We start from the raw sequence: 16,644 nt of genomic DNA on the forward strand, positions 1-16,644 counted from the left end.
ATTTTCATCAACTAGCTCATTTGGTGATGGCTTGTGAACTCTGAGGCTGTGGTCAAACTGCTTTGTAGCCCAGGCACAGAGCACAGTTCTGGTTGATTGAAAATAACAGGGCAAATCAAGACTATAGATGTGTGTTTGTATTGTTCCAGTTCCCACCAAGGCACACCACAGTTTCTGATAGGAGTAGCCTTTTGGAATTGTGTCTACAGATATATGGGTGGTGGAGGTTAGAAGGCAGGCCTGTAACGTGGGGCATCTGAGGAATGTGACCCACTGCCTTTATGGGTGTCCTTGGACTCCTTGCTAATATTGAAAGATGGCAGCAGGGAAGTTACCTCAAGATGATCTCCCTGTACCCATAGAAGTCTCCTCGCTGATCCTATAAACCTGTTGAGTCCTAGAAGCATTGTATTAAGGACAGAAGGAAGGTCAAGAGTATGGACATTACTAATCTGAATTTCAAAATATGAATGATTTCTTCTTGTATCTCTTCCCCCTGCCACTTTATTCCCATCTCTTTTCTTTTCACTGCCTGTATTTTCTCCCTTCTCTCTTTTCTACCACTTACTATTATAAGTTATTTATTTTATAGGACGTTCTATTAGCACAATGCTGTCCCTCCTCCCTTTTAATGCTGTTGTCTTAATTTGTGTAATCTGCATTGAAATCATTGATAAAAGGCAATATATAAATCTCTTAAACAAATAGTTTAAGAACCAAGAGATACTTCTACAATCTGCAATACTTGTTCACCATATTGTGAACAAGGAAGGTAAAAGGGTAGAAACTAATGCCTATAGACCTTGAGGAAGAACATTATCTACTCAAGACTAGTGGGTCTTTCCCCTTAGTTAGAGGAGCAGAAAAGAAAATGGTAGTATTTGACTGTCTTACTCACAATATGTTTGCCTATCCATGGAAATAACTCAGAACAAACCACAGAACCCTGAACTGTCAATCTATTTTAAATTGGATTTCCAAGTTTTGTTAACTCAGATCCTTCTTTACATGTTAATCGCTTTTAAAGTTCTTATAGAAAATTCTATCTTAAATCCTTTTTCTATTTCTATTTCTTTTGACTTGCTATAGTTTAGAAAAGTAACTTTAATTTATGCTACTTTTTGTCTCCTTTCCCCCCTCTCTACCTTTCTTTAATTTAAAAACCTCTGATTCTTTCTTTTTCTGTCTACAAAACCAAAGCTTCTTCGGATGTTTTCATTCAAGGTATAATATTTTTGGTATAGAAATCCACTGCATGTGACTGCTGAATTGAACAACTATAGCTTCAGTAAAGGCTTGTTAGATATTTATGCATTCTACTTGAAGCAACCTTGCAGTGAAGTAGAATGGCTAATATGTAGATATTAACATGAAGTTGATTCAGCAGCCCAAACACTAATTCACTACTGTTTTGAACTTATGATAAGTTCAATGGATTTTAACATGTTTGGATCGCATGCATGAAGAGAGCCTAGTAGTAAAACCAAAGCATTTGTGCTGCTCTCTTTTTTAGTTAGTCATGGGATCCAATCCACTAGCTACACCAAGAATCCACAAAAACCCTTTTAGAACTCAGTTCTGACTCTTAATGATCTCATTTAAAGATATGCAAGCTTCAAATCTCTCAAAGATCTGCAATGAACAATCAGATGCTATTGGAATGGTGCCAATATTGTTCTTACACAAACTCTCAGAGTTTTGAAAGGGTATAAATTGCTTACATTTGATGCTGTCCCCAGCTCTTCAGATCATTTGCTATCCAAAATGGCAAATACAGGTAGCTGTATAACAACTTCAAATATCCCTCATTCTGAAATGCAGATACTTAGTTCTTCTGGGTGATCCCCCCCCCCAAAAAAAAGCAGGTGGGAGCCAAAATCAGAGCTTTATTAAAATTATAATTTTACTTTGTTTCAAACAATTTTTCGGACTCCAGTCTTAATTTTAACAATTCACTCTTTTTGATCATTTGTGTGCCAGCTGCTGTTTTTTGTGCAGTATGTTCACCAAAGGACCAAAAGAGATTGTCAGTAAAACATGATTCAAGTGATTCTACATGTACAGCTGCTGTATACTGTGTTGACATTATGAAGCTTTTAGTCAATGGACCATTGTTAATCAAGAGCTGCATTTTGTCAGGAGTGCTTCATAGCAGAGATCATTATAGAGCCCCACCTAACCTATATTCAAATAATTCTTATGTGGCATCCTCTTCCCCTTAACCAAATAAAGTTACCTAGCCATGCAGGAACATAAAGCATTCTTTTTCAAGAATTCTGCATTTAAATTATCTCTCATCCCCCCCCCCAACTTAATAGTGATATGGGGTGGGGGAGGGAGAATTGTGATTGCCTTCTTATATGAAGCAGTCACTTAAACAAATCTCAGCACTTTTTATTCTGCATTCCTATTTGGAATTAAACCCTACCAAACCGATGCTGTTAAGTAAAATGGGAATTTAAAGACTAAGTGTTGAATTGTTGCTTTGAGAAAGTTCCAGATTGAAGGTTCATCATTGTAACATATCTAAGCATCATGGCTCCCTCATTCTGACATTATGTAGAGCAACCGATTTTGATGGATCAAATGTTAGTTGAAACAGAACATTGTAGCAACGAGCAAATCACTCATTCTCCTCTCTGCCCTTTCTTGCTGCTCGTTTGTCCTAGGCACCTACAATTGATATCCGCCCCAGGTCAGCTACTATCCAAATGAACAATGCCACACACCTCCAAGAACGGGACGAAGAATATGGATATGAATGTCTCGATGGCAAGGACTGCGCAAGTTTCTTCTGCTGCTTTGAGGATTGCCGAACGGGAGCCTGGCGGCATGGAAGGATACACATCCGCATTGCCAAAATGGACTCTTACGCCCGTATATTTTTCCCAACTGCATTCTGTTTGTTTAATCTGGTCTACTGGGTGTCCTACCTTTACCTTTAAACAAGTAGAAAAGAAATTGGGTGAGAAGAGCCTTACTCCTGGAATTTATTAGAGAGATGGGTAACCTGTATAAATCCAAGCTGACGCCCCGCTCCAATGGCTGTAGTGCACTTGAGGGGAATTTTTAACATACTCGTGGGCTTTCCTGAAAGTAGAAGCATCCCATTCTCTTCAGTGCCTGGGAATACTCTACGCACGCTCCTTTATGCACACAGAGCATTCCCTGACATGTGCAGGAGGTGGATCAGCCCTGTGTCACTTAGGAATCCATTGCACATCATGGAACTCTTAACTTCTAAAGTGGTCTGAATTCTTTAGTGCCATAGCCCAGTAAATATCATATCATATATATTGTCTAAGGCTACCATGAAATTGTTGTAGTTTGAATGCTATCAGTCAACGTTTTAAGAAATTCGATAAGCAAAAAAAGAAACAAGTCTTACATGCGATACCAATGAATCTGAGAGGCACCATAGGGAGAGGACCCACAGACCATTAGATTTTGGGCATTATGCAGTGGCAGCAGTTCAAAGGTAAAAATACCATTCAGTTTGTGAGCATTCACTATAAATATGTGATATCTTTGTCCTCTGTGGGCTTTTCCTTTTGGAAGAGTCATCTCTCACTTCAGATCGATGTAACTAGTCTAGGGGAAAATAGCTTTTCTTTACATCCAAATAAAAATAGAACTTTTGGGTGACCTCCCTAAAAGCACATGTACAAATGTTGTAAATATTTCACTACCTTGTAGTACTTGGGTCTAGTGCATGGAGAATTATTATTTTTTTGGGGGGGGGGGAATAAATGGAGCGAAGATACCATATACAATATTGTATTTTATTTTATTTCATATCCCTGGCTTTGCTGTTATAGCAGAAAAAACATGGATTAAAATCATCCTTTTCTTTCCTGGCAGAAATGCCTTCTCCCTCATGCATGGAAGATTTGAACAGACAGCACTTTCTGTAAGAAGTTAGACAAGCCTTAAGACGTTGAACAGAACATGATCCATAGACAGAGCACATCAGTAAGACCAATATAAATAATACCTTAGTCTATAGATTAGCTCCAGGTGTTTGCTGCTGTTTTATTCCTCATTTCTCCATAGCAACTGAAACTACAATTATTATGTACTACAAGATTGGCTGCGGTATTCTGAAGCATTTGTTTGCAGTCAACTGATCATTCCCTACTCTGAATGCCGATCATTTGCACCTAGAATATTTTGCTGAGATGCATGATCCATCTGAAGAAACCAGAGCCAAATATAGCTCTTGCTATATTTGCTTTTTCACAAATGCAGCAAACATTTGTTTTCCAAGCAGATGTTGGGACATTTTCATTTTTGCCAGTATATAGTCCCACTGTTCACCATGCGTTTGTGTGGGGTCAGTGGTATTCCTCTACCCCAGTTGGTTGATGATGATATAGAGTATACCCACAGCTAAAACATGATTTAGAGTATATCCACAGCTAAAACATGATTTAGAAGTAAATGAACAGCAAAAACACAAAAGTGGTGATGGTGGGAGTGTGAGAGAGGGTGTCTTTAATAAACCGTATCTGTGTAGCACATGTGTATTCAAATAACAACCAAGCCCACTTGGGTCAATCTTGAAATTCATTTAGCAGTAGCTAATGGTTTTAAAACACCTGTACAATGGTCAATTATGCAACGTTAAGCACATGTAAATATAACCAACTTTTTTTTATTGTCACAAACTGAAAACACCAGTTCATATCAAATAGGTTTGCAACTGGGAATGAGGAATTATATATATATATATATATATATATATATATATATATATGATATATATATATATTATCACTGCAGAATTAACAATAACCAATACAGAGACCTAAGGACAATTTTCCAATGTCTGTATAGTTTTGGAAATAAACATGTATAGAAAGCTATAACTAACTCCTGATCATCAATTGCTCCTTGTCTAATGTGTTTTAAAGAAAGAAATGCACATACCCATAGTTTTTTTTTCCAATAAAATGGCTGCACTCAACCTCACAGTAGTTTTTAGTTCCTGACTTCATTAAAAGTGTTTTAGTGTGTGTGTGAGAGAGAGCAATGGTGTTTCTGAATTCAAAGTACTTGTAAAAAGCTATATTTTTTTAGTTAGGCAACTCCCCCATTAAGTTATGTATATCCACTTTTGTTCAGCGCATACCAAAACTTATGCATGCACAAATTGCCATTTAATTCACAGCAGAGCTCTTTAGGTGCAGGAGTGTTTGTGAGACTAAATGTCCTGCAAACGCCATTGCCCAGTGGAGGGTCATAGTGAAAACAGAGTGCTTGTCATAACAGGTAGTGTCTGTAAAGGAAATATGGAAGAACCCAACCAAGTTCTAAAGGGAATGAGTGTGAAGTGACTTCAGTATGTGGTTTTACATTATCTCCATCACATGCCACTATTTACATATGGTTGATGGTTTCATAGCCACTAAAGATAAATGGACACCTTAGCTAGTGCTCTAATATCATGTATGGCATACAAATGCATTGTCATTCCTCTCCCTCCTATGTTTCGTTGAATCTCTTGTGCTCTCCCTGCCTCAGAAGAATGATTTTCAGACTTTTCCCCCCCCAAAGCAACAGTGCTTCTTGGAAACCTAACAGTGATTCTTAACAAGATCATTAATGCTGGACAGCTTCCCTAAGGGGAATTACTAAATCTTCCCCTGCAATGTGCACAGGAAATGGCAATGTCATATCCTAGACTGTATTCTCAGTTTGTGAAAGGCAACACCAGAACCCAAGAGATTTTGCTATTTCCTCAAGGTACCAGAGAATGCTCCCTCAGAGTCTTCTGTGCAATGCACAGAAGTTTAATGGCCAACTCACATTGGTGCAGGCATATCAAGAGGGAGAGCTCACTGAAGATCAGAAGTTTGATGGGCAGCAAACCAATGGGAAACTTGGAAAGGTGAATTTCCACCATGACAGTTCAGGTTCTCTATTGGAGGGAAGGAAATGTTTGGAACTAGCCATACCAGCACACTTCAGTCCATTTAAAAAGGAATCTGCAACACTTGCCTTCCTAACAACATTTCCCTTTAAATACATAATCCAGGTGCATTTATGAGTATGGTGCAGTATTTTCTTTGATAACTCCCTCCTGGAAAGAATCTGACTGTGATACATCTCATTGCTGGCCAACACACATTCACCATTGAGTCCCCTCCTGTTGCATTTATGTAATATATTGATGGCAGCCTACATATACAATTATATGAAGGGAAAAAGCCAGTCCCCTTCCAATGAATTTCTAAAATCTGCAAGACCCTTAGATTAACTTAACAGCCACAACCATTTTCTTATTTAACAAAATCTATGTGTTAGAACTATGATTAGCCACAAATGGGTTCGCACCAATTTGTTGAATGGGATGTAACACAACAATCTTCACATTTAGAAAGAGAGAAAGATCATCTCAAGGTGTTACCATGTCTGTGATGTCAACAAGTTGCAACACTTACATGTTCTCTACAACAGCAAAATTTGGAACAGGGAACCATCAAGGAACTAAGAACTATCAGGGAGATCTGGAAAACGTAGCTGTATAATCAGAAAATGCTGCAAGTTTCAGAAAATCCAAGGCAAGGTCAAAGAAGGGCAAGTGAGTGAAAGAGAAGTAATGTGTGCATGTAGAACAGTCAAAAGCATGGATTATGGAAGAACAGAGTCCACAGCGTTTGGAGACAGATACTTTTTTGGCATCTTGAGTTCCAGAGCCTTTTGAATGTGCCTAGCACACCAGAAACTGCCACTCAGAGGAGATTCCAGTGGATGTTATTAATAGGACAGAAGGCTGAACCTAGACTGAGTTCCTTCAAGACACCCAGCAGAATTGAACATAATCTGTAGAGGCACCCAACATTAAATATTCCACTTTTCCAGTGGTTCACCTGGATTTCAGATGTCTTTCCTCTGAGACATCCCCTGTTTTTAAAAACCCCAGTGCTCAAATCTGGAACTTTAATGTGCTTTTCCTGCTGACAAGTATGATCTATTATGTGTCAGATCAATCATTCCTATAGCTCATTCTATCAAAACTTGTAGACAGCTGTTTCTAAGACTGCCCAGCACACCCACTGGCCCTTCATAATATGACTGAATATGGGTCTTCCTACATGCAAAGTATGCTCCCTACCACTCCAGATTCAATTTTCTTTCTTCCCTCTAGTACAGCTCCACTTGGGCTGAAAGTAGGTTATTTGTTATTTTAATCTGTAGACAAAGTACAAGGTATGGTTATGATCCCACACTTTTGCAAAGCTCCTGCTGTTCTTTTGTTCCTGCTGCTGCACACAGCCTGCTCTCTAACTCTGTGCAGAAAATAATCTAGGGAGGATGAACTATCTAGGAGAACATGGACTTTCTGGCCTTGCGTATTGGTCTTTGCACACTGATCTGACCTTCTGTACAGAGGGTACTTCTACAAATGCATGTTCTAGTCCCTCCACCCTCCGTTATTTCAAGAGACTGCATAGAGAGTGTTGATATGAGTTCCACCTATATAGATGTAGGCTACGTGCAGAGGTTTGAATAAATGTGTGGCACAGGGCAAATGGGCAGCATGACAATCCATCTATGTTTGTTGCTAGATTGTATGGGGGCTTCTGGATTTTCATTGTCATACATAGCTCAGTTGGTAGAGCAAGGGACTTTTAATCTCAAAGCCATGGGTTTGAGACCCACATAGGGCAAAAGATTCCTGCATTGCACAGTGATGACCCTCATGATCCCTTCCAACTCTCGAATTCTATGACCCTATGCTTTGATGGAGGAGAATTTCATTTAGTCCACATTATAAAGTGGTCCAGACTAATTTTCCAAGTGTGGATTAGAACACAGTTAACAATGGGACTGTTGAAACTGCAGCACAGTTTTGGTTAAAAAGTGAATGCAAGTGTGCATATTGTACAGGGAAAATGAGTGCAGAATGCATACAAAATTGTGTTTTAGGAGGGAATTGATAGAAAAATATACAAAATGTGCATTTTAAACGAAAAAAATGCATATCATTTAAATGAATTTGCTTTGTGTGTGTATTTTAAAAAATAAAACAAAAATCTGCAGAAAATGGGTCAGAACAGACTTATGATTAGACACACGTAAAACTGAAATGAAACAGAAATATTCTCAGCTATCTACCCTAGTTGAGGCTGGATTATGACAACAGAAATTCCTGTTGCATCTGACAGTATGTACTGGCCCTAAGGCTCAACTACCTACCACATGTAGCCTAATTTGTTACTGGAACAACCTTTTCTATGACAATGGAATTTTCATTGTGCCATTTTCCCATTCTTTTCCTTTCCCCTCTCACTCAGGGAAGCCCATTGTTCAGCTTGTTATCCATATCCTTATCTGTCCTTTTTCATATCTGCCCATTGTCTGCTAGCAAAACTAGCTCTTTTGAAAATCACTACCCTGACTAGAATTCAGAATCTTTTTCTTGTTCCCGTTCTGAGGGGGAAAGGAAATATTGTGGAGAAACTTAAAGGAACAAGTGGGTTTTCAGAGTTGCAGGTCTCTATACCTTTGGAGGAGCATGTACAGCTATAAAGCCATACTATGCTCAGATGCTACAATGTCTGACACAGATAGATGTGAAATCTGCTCTTCCTCCTAGGTTTGCAAATGCCATAACATGGCTTCAGATGTGCCCCTCTAGCTTGGTCTTGTGAGAATGTGTTCCTTTCTACAGAGGAACAGCACGTGCTTATATGCCAAAAATCCTAAACTTATTTCTTGTTATGGGGCTGGGAGGGACTCCCTATCCTAAACCCCAGAGCACCGGTGTCAGTAACAATAGAGAGCTAGATGGAGACATGTTCTGACTCTGTTGAAGACAACTTTCTACAATATTTGTTGTTTCGTTAATAAAGCACACATGATGCCCAGGTCAGCATGCAGTAAACTCATCTTGAAATAGGAATAGAATCATGAGCTGGAAGTGGCCTCTAAGGTAATATTTGTCTTCCAATGTAGGAAACCCACTGTCAACAACATTTTGTCATCTTCTCTCATTTAAGTAGGCTGTTCACACCACAAAGTCTCTTAGGAGGCGGCAGGGGTTCTTTGGTAGGCATTCATTAGAACAGACTGTGCTTCCAAGACTCTCTAGGGACTTTAGTTTGTTAGCATATCATTAAATGGTAGAAGTTCAGTCATCTGACAGGTAATAGAAAGCAATGTAAGTAACAAAACCTTTGCTAAACTGGCCTTCCACTCAGCCTAAGGTAATGAGGGTTTGCTTAAAATGTGGATTTGTGACAAAACCCTCAGGATATAAAATGAATCTTATTAATGGGCACACAATCATACATTGCTCAGCAAAGTGGTACTTTCCCCCACTTTTTTACCAAGTTTGTATTAGAGGTGCACACAAACAAGGTTTAGTTTGGATCAGGATTTGGGCTTTGGAAAAAGGCTGTCTCAGTCTGTGGTGCAGCCCATTTCAACTTCAGACCATCCTACTCTATTTCATCCCTCCATTCACTATTGGAAATTAAAAAAAAAAAGTCAACAATTCCTCCCACCTTTTGACAGATGTGAACGAAATGTATAGGCAAAATACATTGATGAAGCCTGCCAAATTACAGGATTTTTTTGCTGGTGACATTTAAAATGTAGGCTTTGTTATTTTAAAGTAAAAGTCCATGGCTTTATTTTATTTGGGGGCATGACTGAATGAAATTTGCAGGCATCTCTCCTTCTTAGGACATGAATCATGTCAAATTCCAGAAGGATAGCTACTGTAGTTTTGCGCACAAGAGTAGCTATTAGAATTTTAAGATGGATAAGAAAATGAATCACTTAATCTCCTGCAGTGTTTTGTGGACAATTGGCCTTAAGACTGCAGACATTAGATGGGGGCCCCTGGGTAAGAAACCTGCCAAATTATAGGCAAAAAGTCCAGAGCTGATGGGCTAGACAGCTTTAAAATTATTTGGGGAGGAAGAACTAAAAGGGCTTTGCTTTCCAGTTGAAACCATTCCCTATAAGGCTATAATGGAGCTCTTCCTCTGTCCTCCCCCCGCCCTCTCCCGCTCTGCCTTCTGTAGCATCCCCACCTGGCATTATTCCTTATAAAAGTGATCTTAGAGGCATTACTTACTTTTAATAGACACTTGACTGCAGCATTTTTTGAAATGTCTGGATTGCCAAGGAGCAGCAGAACACTTCAAAAGTCATGGGTACACAGATCCTGCTTTGCCTCAGACATGTCCAAATTCCCTCTGAAGAACCTTGTTTTACCTCAGGATGCATCCAAATCCAACACGCATCCCTAGTTTATACTCCCTGGTCCTGCATGGGGCAACTGTGCCCCTGAAGGACCAGGTGTGCAGCCTGGGAGTCATTTTGGACTCACAACTGTCCATGGAGGCACAGGTCAATTCTGTGTCCAGGGCAGCTGTCTACCAGCTCCATCTGGTATGCAGGCTGAGACCCCACCTGTCCTCAGAGTGATACATGCTCTAGTTATCTCCCGCTCGGATTACTGCAATGCGCTCTACGTGGGGCTACCTTTGAAGGTGACCCAGAAAATGCAACTAATCCAGAATGCAGCAGCTAGACTGGTAATGGGGAGTGGCCGCTGAGACCATATAACACTGATCCTGAAAGACCTACATTAGCTTCCAGTATGTTTCCAAGCACAATTCAAAGTGTTGGTGCTGACTTTTAAAGCCCTAAATGGCCTTGGCACAGTATACCTGAAGGAGTGTCTCCACCTCCATCATTCAGCCCGGACACTGACATCCAGCGCCGTGTGCCTTCTGGCAGTTCCCTCTTTGTGAGAAGTGAGGTTGCAGGGAAACAGGCAGAGGGCCTTCTCAGTAGTGGCACCTGCCCTGTGGCACACCCTCCCGTCAGATGTCAAGGAAATAAACAACTATCTGACTTTTAGAAGACATCTGAAGGCAGCCCTGTTTAGGGAGGTTTTTAATGTTTGGTGCTTTATTATGCTTTTAATTCTGTTGGGAGCCGCCCAGAGTGGCTGGGGAAACCTAGCCAGATGGGCTGGGTATAAATAAATTATTATTATTATTATTATTATTATTATTATTATTATTATTATTATTATTCTTTTATATGCCTTTATTTTAAAAATTGCATCAAGTAGGAATGAACTCCACACATCAAAAGAGCAATTCTATAAAAGGGCAAAACAAGAATAACAACTGGCAGGGTGGTAAAAATTAATAGCTCAAGTACTTTAAAAATATTTCCAGTTTAATAAGGCTGCATTCTTATGTGTATTTACTTTGATTCAGAGGCATTTGCATCTGAACACAAAAGCTTTAGATTCTTACTAAGAGTTGCCAACTTCTTACAAACTGTTGTTCATGTGCCTTTGACAACAGCTTTTTTGACACACATTAACACAACCCTCGCCATCTTGGTGCCATCCATACATTTTGAATGAAAACTCTAATAGTTGGCCATTCTGGCTACAACTGATGGGATTGGAGGTCACAGGTTGGGAAAGTCTACACTAGTGGGTAATGATTGTCATCTACATGTAACATGCCATAAAAAGTTTCCCCAGCTGATTCTTGAAGTTCAAGGTGCTCTAAAAGGCAAAGGAGCAGGACAGTTCAAAGTCATTTGGCAACACTGCGGTGCTTGAGGTCTTGAAAAACCTCTTAGCATAAATGATTGTAGGAAACCCCACTACAGTATTATCTCCATTCCGATAGCAATATTATGTATGATTTATCAAGCTTGTTCACATAGAATGGCAGCTTATAGTTGTATGGCTTAGAAAATATATGTTCTTCCATAACACTTTGCAGAACCCATTCAGATTCTTACTATTTTTCAGTTATGTCAAATAAAAAAAGTACTATAAACATTTATAGGGCTATTTACTAGTTTATGAGACAATACTGCTAGTATATAGCAGCTATTCTGTTCATAATGATAAATCAGAATTCATGGGCAGCTGAATTATGCTTGAGTTATGAGGCAACAGTAACACAAGAATGCCATAAATAACTGTGCTATATAAACAAAATGCATGATATAGATTGAATCTCATTTGCTATTGTGTTTCTCATTCAGCTAGTTTAGAGGGGTCCTCTTTATGGTCTGCTTGGGTTTTTACCATTCTGAAAAACATAGCGTTCCTCCACAAAGTTGGCTAACTTAGTGCTCATCCCTGACTCCAAATCACTTATTAATAAATCATCCTTGGGAGACACTTACTTCCCTCCATTATGAAGTTGAAAATAAAGGAGGGCATCAAATGAAATAGATTGTGAATTCAGGTGAATTCTCCTGCAATCCCTGTTTTCACCCTCCTGTCCTCTTCCTTCAGGTTATTTTGATTTCTTTTTCTTGGTTATCTGCCTACCTGACCTCTACTGTTGCAATGTCTTGTTAAATAAAGAGAAAGGAATCTTTTGTGACAGACAGAGGTGAAGATTGTTGGGATGATCTGTTGTACATTTATACACACACACATACACACTGGTATTTCTAAATTGACTAGGACATGAACAAATATCAACACAATCCAGTGTTATTCTCATCAGTGAGGTTTCTTCAGTCCTCTGCAGCATTCTTATTTAGGAGAAGATGATGAGAAAAGTCTAAAAATAGAGGGTGGATTGCTGAAGGGAGCAACTAGCTTGCTCTATTTAGTTAAACCTTATTTGCAAGGCAGACTATGAAGGCTCCTTATAGAACCCTTCTTTTAATACGTTACAGAAGGCACCTCTTTTCTGTATAGATGTCAGGTCATTTCTTCTTATAGCAAATGTAGGTGGGCCTGCTGCCTACCATTTTAGTATTGAAATGGAACCATCCCAGAATAAGATAGCAGTCTCTATTCCGCCCCTCTTTAGAAAATAGGCATCTCCCCACAAATGCAGAAATATAGAAATTTGTAAATTAGAAGGAAAAGAATTGCTAGGTTGTTTTAATAACAAAAAAAAAAAAACCTCATAAGAAAGACCTTGACGAAAAGCCATGAAATTCTAGGATTTAAAAAAACTTGAAGGCAGTTGAGGTAAGAAATAGTTTACACCTTGGGTAGATTATACTCAGCTACCTGAGACACGCTGCCTAATGGTAGAGCCAGACCTCACAATTGAGAAATGCCTCATGGGTTGAAAGAACAAAATAGTGCATACCCTCCAACATTTCTCCAATGAAAATGGGGACTTCCTATTTCATAATGATAGTTTTACTATTTATAGCCCACACATTTTATTGGGTTGCCCCAGCACTCTGGGCAGCTTCTAACATATATAAAAACATAATAAAACATTAAACATTTTAAAAACTTCCCTATACAGGATTGCCTTCAGACAGCTGGGGAGGGGGGGTCAGATAACTCCTTACCCTCCTACCTTTCTTCAATGAAAATAGGGACATCCTAAGGAAAAGCGGGACATTCTGGGATCAAATCAGAAACCGGGACGGCTTCTCCAAATCAGGGATGTCCCTGGAAAATAGGGACACTTGGAGGGTCTGAAAGTGGCCTTCCCCACACTTTCTTTTTTTTACACACACACACACACACACACACACACACACACACACACACCACACAAGGAAGGCCTGAACAAGGCTTCCAGCTAGAAGAATTATTCATGCGGAGTGGACATGCACTATAAAAATGTTGTTTGTTACAGGTCTGTGTGTGTGTGTGTGCGCGCGCACACACACATGCACATGCATGTACACACAAATACACAAACAAACATGTTTGTGTGCATGCATACTTGTGTCCACACTTATCAGTTGATTAAGAGCTTTGAGAGTATTTATCGTGGGAAAAGCTTTGCAATTATGCCAAGACATAGCACAACCAAACTAGTTCCATACCGTCCACAACAGCTGTCTCCAGTCCTGCCACTTGAGAGCCTTTCTTGAACCATCTGCATAGAACCTTTGTGGTGTAATGGTTAGAGTGTTTGACTAGGACCTGGGAGACCAGGGTTCCAATCCCCGCTCAGTAATGCAACTCACTGAATGACCTTGGGATAGCCAATCACTCTCAGCCTAACCTACTTCACAGGGGTTTTGTGAGGATAAAATGGTCAGAAAGAGAACCACCTTGAGCTCCTTGGAGGAAAGCTAAGATATAAATGCAATAAACAAATAAGCAAATACCCAGCACAAGTTCAAAATAAAGAATACAGGTTCCAGGTTGCCCACTGATGCATCAGGAATGTGCCATTCATTACTTGACTTTCCAGAATAACCAGGGTCTATTTGACATGTCTGTTTATTTCACGTTGCATTCATTGCTCCCTCGCACCATATGATACCCTTCATTGTGGGTTGCTTTGTACATTTTGATCAAACTTCTACAACAATTTAATAAGCTGAAGCTGAGTCATTTTTGTTCAATCTCCATTCTTGACAGAAATGACATAATTTGATTTCTTAATGAAAACAGCTCAATGTGCAGACCCAAAGATGTGTTCTTTAATGGAGAATAAAGAACAGGCATTATGGCAATATAGACAGGGACTTAATTTTTTTAAAAATAAATGTAATGTCCTCAAGGCTCATTTCCTTCCACGACTGGGTCTTCAAATCCTTTCAGTTGGCTCTTATGCCCTAATTAAATGAATTAGTCTTAACTATGGTTTAAAGTTTGTTTTTTTATTAACACATCTGCTGAAGAAACACTCAGAAAACATCAGTAAAGTTATCACTACAAAGCAACAAAAGCAGCAGCAGCAGCAGCAGCAGCAACAGCAACATCTTCAATTAGAGATACTATATAATGCTACCCTTACAAATCAAACAATAGATGTTAAGACCACAGCAGACAGCAAGGTGTGGAATGGCTCCAGTCCATTTGAAACCAATGAAGTCTCCACAAACACCATGTTACCACAAGCTTTAGGCAATCTCTCTGAAACCACAGAATCACAGAGCTGGAAGGGACCACAAGGGTCATCTAGTCCAACCCGCTACAATGTAGGAATGATTTTGCCCAACGTGGGGCTCGAACCCACGACTCTGAGTTCTACCAACTGACCTATCCTTTGTACAGATGAGTACTGAATTCCAAGTGAAGCCTCCTAAGCTTCATGTTGTTGTTGTTGTTGTTGTTGTTGCTGTTGTTGTTTAGTCGTTTAGTTGTGTCCGACTCTTCGTGACCCCATGGACCAGAGCATGCCAGGCACTCTTGTCTTCCACTTCCACCCAAAGTTTGGTCAAACTCATGCTGGTAGCTTCAAGAACACTATCCAACCATCTCGTCCTCTGTCGTCCCCTTCTCCTTGTGCCCTCCATCTTTCCTGACATCAGGGACTTTTCCAGGGGGCCAAAGTATTGGAGCCTCAGCTTCACGATCTGTCCTTCCAGTGAGCACTCAGGGCTGATTTCCTTAAGAATGGATACGTTTTATCTTCTTGCAATCCATGGGACTCTCAAGAGTCTCCTCCAACACTATAATTCAAAAGCATCAATTCTTTGGTGATCAGCCTTCTTGGTCTAGCTTTATGGTCCATGCTTCATACCAAGGCTAAATAGGAGTAGACTCACAAGTTGCAAGTGCTGAATATTTCAGTGTGAGGCCCAAGAAAGCCTGGCCTTGATGAAAATTCTAGCTGTGTCAGAGCATACTAGAGCCCCATCTGAACTATACTTTCAGAGCATTTCCAACATGGCTTCCATGAAAGAATCTTGGGGCCTGTCGTTTGTCGAGGGTGCTGAGAGTCATTAGGAGGCCCCTATTCCCCTTCAGAGCTACAATTCCCAGAGTGCTTTAAAAATCATTCCCTCTGTGAGGGAACTCTGGAAATTGTAGATCAGTGGTGTGGGCAGGGGTCTCTTTAACTCTCAGCCTCCTAAACACTCTACAGTTCCCACAATTCTTTAGGGGAAGCCATGACAGTTTCAGGAGGCATGACACTGCTTTAGGTGTACAAATGGAGCCTAGGAAGAAGGATTGGGTAATGATGGTTCTGGTGCATCCAACCTGGCTCATTGGTACAGGCTTGTGCCCCTGGGAACCAATACTAAAAGTTAAAAGGAGAGTGAGGGACCACTGGAAAGTTTTTTAAGCTGGGAAGATGAGAAGAGCTCCACCTAGCAACCTTTTACAGATTGAGGGCTACATGAGCAACTTTCTGAGGGCCACATGCCACATGCCATTTTGGGGGTGGGGGGAGCAGAGGTAGAGGCAAAAACAGGCAGAACATTAAACATATATTTCATCTTTGTACAGCAGGCTAGTTTTGACACACAACCCTCTTCTCTATCCACACAACCAAGAAGCATTATCAGATGTCAAGGCCATATTCCAGTCAGGCAAAAACACTCTGTATGCAAAGCATGGCCAGTGAGGGATGTGCCCCTGGGCAGAGGGCATGTAGAGTTCCAAGGGCCAGATAGAGAGACATGGAGTACCATATTTGGCCTCTGGTCAGGGCCTGAAGTTCCCCATCTCCTAAGGTTGCCACCAAGGTTCATCTAATACACGATTTGAAGCAGACTCTGTGACTCTGCTAATGTCCAATTGTGTTGTGAAATGCAGTCCTTGTAGATTGCAAAGTCGCCAGAAATATTTCACACAAATATGTTTGTTCTCATTAGTCATCTATCTCTTCTGAGCAGAGGGTTCATTTGCTCAGTGTAATGACATCTCCCACATAGCCTCATTATTTTATTGCTACCAGACCTTTGTTTCTATATCAACGT

The 16,644-nt window shown here is 40.1% G+C and overlaps 1 protein-coding gene across 2 annotated transcripts in view; it reads left to right on the forward strand.

The window, feature by feature from the left end:
- GABRG2 (gamma-aminobutyric acid type A receptor subunit gamma2) overlaps nucleotides 1–4,538 on the forward strand; it is a 69,026-nt gene extending 64,488 nt beyond the window's left edge. The window contains exons 9-10 of one of the 2 annotated variants that reach the window (XM_079964850.1): nucleotides 1,201–1,224; nucleotides 2,670–4,538. In XM_079964850.1, the coding sequence (XP_079820976.1) occupies nucleotides 1,201–1,224; nucleotides 2,670–2,945 (300 nt within the window). In that variant the 3' untranslated portion in view covers nucleotides 2,946–4,538. The remainder of the gene's footprint in view (nucleotides 1–1,200; nucleotides 1,225–2,669) is intronic. The other variant, XM_079964851.1, reaches the window with a different exon arrangement.
- The last annotated feature ends 12,106 nt before the right edge of the window (nucleotides 4,539–16,644 follow it).

The sequence above is a fragment of the Podarcis cretensis genome (assembly GCF_951804945.1).
Source record: "Podarcis cretensis genome assembly, chromosome: 2".
Taxonomy (NCBI): domain Eukaryota; kingdom Metazoa; phylum Chordata; class Lepidosauria; order Squamata; family Lacertidae; genus Podarcis; species Podarcis cretensis.